This window comes from Myotis brandtii, unplaced genomic scaffold (assembly GCF_000412655.1).
Source record: "Myotis brandtii unplaced genomic scaffold, ASM41265v1 scaffold952, whole genome shotgun sequence".
Classification (NCBI taxonomy): domain Eukaryota; kingdom Metazoa; phylum Chordata; class Mammalia; order Chiroptera; family Vespertilionidae; genus Myotis; species Myotis brandtii.
In genome coordinates, this window is record NW_005371930.1 from 436067 (window position 1) to 438480 (window position 2414).

The 2414-nt window shown below is 62.7% G+C and overlaps 1 protein-coding gene across 1 annotated transcript in view; it reads left to right on the top strand.

The window, feature by feature from the left end:
- CELSR1 (cadherin, EGF LAG seven-pass G-type receptor 1) overlaps positions 1 to 2414 on the top strand; it is a 109059-nt gene that overhangs the window by 91801 nt on the left and 14844 nt on the right. Inside the window, exons 18-21 of the mRNA XM_014533162.1 lie at positions 3 to 72; positions 422 to 523; positions 1274 to 1368; positions 2357 to 2409. Coding sequence (XP_014388648.1) covers positions 3 to 72; positions 422 to 523; positions 1274 to 1368; positions 2357 to 2409 — 320 coding nt within the window. The remainder of the gene's footprint in view (positions 1 to 2; positions 73 to 421; positions 524 to 1273; positions 1369 to 2356; positions 2410 to 2414) is intronic.

Sequence of the window (2414 nt, forward strand, 5' to 3'; positions counted from 1 at the left end):
CCGGGGTCATCGGCCGCCAGTGCAACCGCTGCGACAACCCTTTCGCCGAGGTCACCGTGCTCGGCTGCGAAGGTCAGTGGTGCCCCTTGACCCCCGTGAGGCCGTGTCACAGGGGCAGGCCGCTGGGCACGGTGTGCATGGGTGGTGCGTGTGTACATGTGTGTGCATGTGTGTGTGTGTGCATGTGTGTGTGTGTGAGCGCGCACCGCACACTCTGGCGTTTGAGGAATGCTCAGCTTAGGGTCTGTGCACCTGGCGCTCTGTGACCTTGGCCCTCGTTAGAGCTGGTCGCCCGTCCCGTCCTCACTGCGGGGGAAGGTAGGGGTCTGGTTTGGGGGCGGGGCCCCCAGGGAGGAGTGAGCAGAGCCTTGCACCCTGGGGGTGGCTGGTCCAGGCTGAGGGTCTCCTCTCTGCCCACCAGTGATCTACAGCGGGTGTCCCAGAGCGTTTGAAGCTGGCATCTGGTGGCCGCAGACCAAGTTTGGGCAGCCGGCCGCGGTGCCGTGCCCCAAGGGATCCGTGGGTAAGTGCCAGGGCCGGGGCGTCCACGCCGGGCAGGAGGGCGGGTAGAAGCACGTGGTTGCGGGAGAGAGGCCGGACCTCACGGACGTTCCGTGTTCCATGCTGAGAAACCTTAGTTTAGCCGAAATGTTGGGGGACGTGAGGAACTTCTCCTTAATAATAAGTGACAAGACCTGGGAGGGCAGCGCGGCCACACACAGCACAGCGGCCGGGGCTGCTCCCCGCTCAGCCGCTCTCTGTAGAAGGGATGGAGCTGCATCTGCCCGTGAGGGGTGGAGCCCGCAGCGTGGGTGCGAGTGGGTGTGAGTGGGTGCTCCGGAAGGGGGTGAGCCGGCTTCTTTCTCGAGGACTTGCTCCGATGTCTGCCTGTCACGGCTGGGCTCCGACCACCTGCTTGTAGACAGCCCACAGCTCAGACATTGCCCGGGCGGGAGACGGGACCACCCCTGCTGGCCTCGTGGCTGTGGCTCCCACTGGTCCCATGGCTGGGCCCCCGCTGGCCTCATGGCTGGGTCCCCCACTGGTCCCGTGGCTGGGCTCCTGCTGGCTTCGTGGCCGTGGCTCCCCCTGGCCTCGGGGCTGGGCCCCCGCTGGCCTTGTGGCCAGGGCCCCTGCGAGTCCTGGGCCAGCGAGGGGTGGGCATCACCCTGGGTGCACACCTCACGGGAACACACCGGGTCTGAGCACATCGGGACGAGCACACGTCGATTAGACGTCAGGACTTCAGTTTCGCGTCCCTCCTCTGCCCCAGGCACCGCTGTCCGGCACTGCAGCGGGGAGAAGGGCTGGCGGCCCCCCGAGCTCTTCAACTGCACCACGGCCTCCTTCGTGCAGCTCAAAGCCGTGGTAGGGACGGGCGTGTGGAGTCCCGGGAGGGTGGGGTCGAGGCAGTGCCCGCGGTCAGACACCAGCCCGGCTCCGGACACGTCTCTTCGTTCCCTTCAGGCCCCAGCTGTGCCTGTGGCCCTGCAGACGCCGAGTCCCAGGGTGGAGTCCCCGCCCTCCCCTCTCGCCCTCCTCCCAGCGCCTCAGATGCTCCGGCCCCTCCCACTTGGCGTGTTTTTCAGCCAATTGTTGGCCTGACAGACCCTCCTTTTTCGTACCAGTTATCAGCCAGGGTCGTTTTGGTTTTTTTGTTTTTTTAATATATTTTTACTAGAGGCCCGGTGCATGAAATTCGTGCAAGGACCTTGGGCCCCCACCTGCCACCTCCGAGGCCAGGGGCCTCTGCCACCTCTGCCTTGCTCCCTGCCCACTGCGGCTTTGTCCGGAAGGAAGGACGTTTTACCAGTTATCAGCCAGGGTCGTTTTGGTGTTTTGTTTTTTTTAATATATTTTTACTAGAGGCCCGGTGCACGAAATTCGTGCAAGGACCTTGGGCCCCCACCTGCCACCACCGAGGCCAGGGGCCTCTGCCACCTCTGCCTTGCTCCCTGCCCACTGCGGCTTTGTCCGGAAGGAAGGACGTCCAGTCTAATTAGCATATTACGCTTTTTTTAAAAAAATATATTTTATTGATTTTTTACAGAGAGTAAGGGCGAGGGATAGAGAGTTAGAAACATCGATGAGAGAGAAACATCGATCAGCTGCCTCTTGCACACCTCCTACTGGGGATCGAGCCTGCAACCCAGGCATGTGCCCTGACCGGGAATTGAACTGTGACCCCCTGGTTCATAGGTTGACGCTCAACCACTGAGCCACGCCGGCCGGGCTGTTTTTAATTTCTCAAGTTCTGTTTGGACCAGACAGTTCCCACGGGAAGTGGTGGGTTGAGCGGGAGGCCCGCGCAGCCACACGGCAGGCTGGCAGGCATCGCGTTTGCTCCCTCTTTCAGAACGAGAGGCTGAGCCGCAATGAGACGCGGATGGACGGGCCGGGGGCCCTGCGGCTGG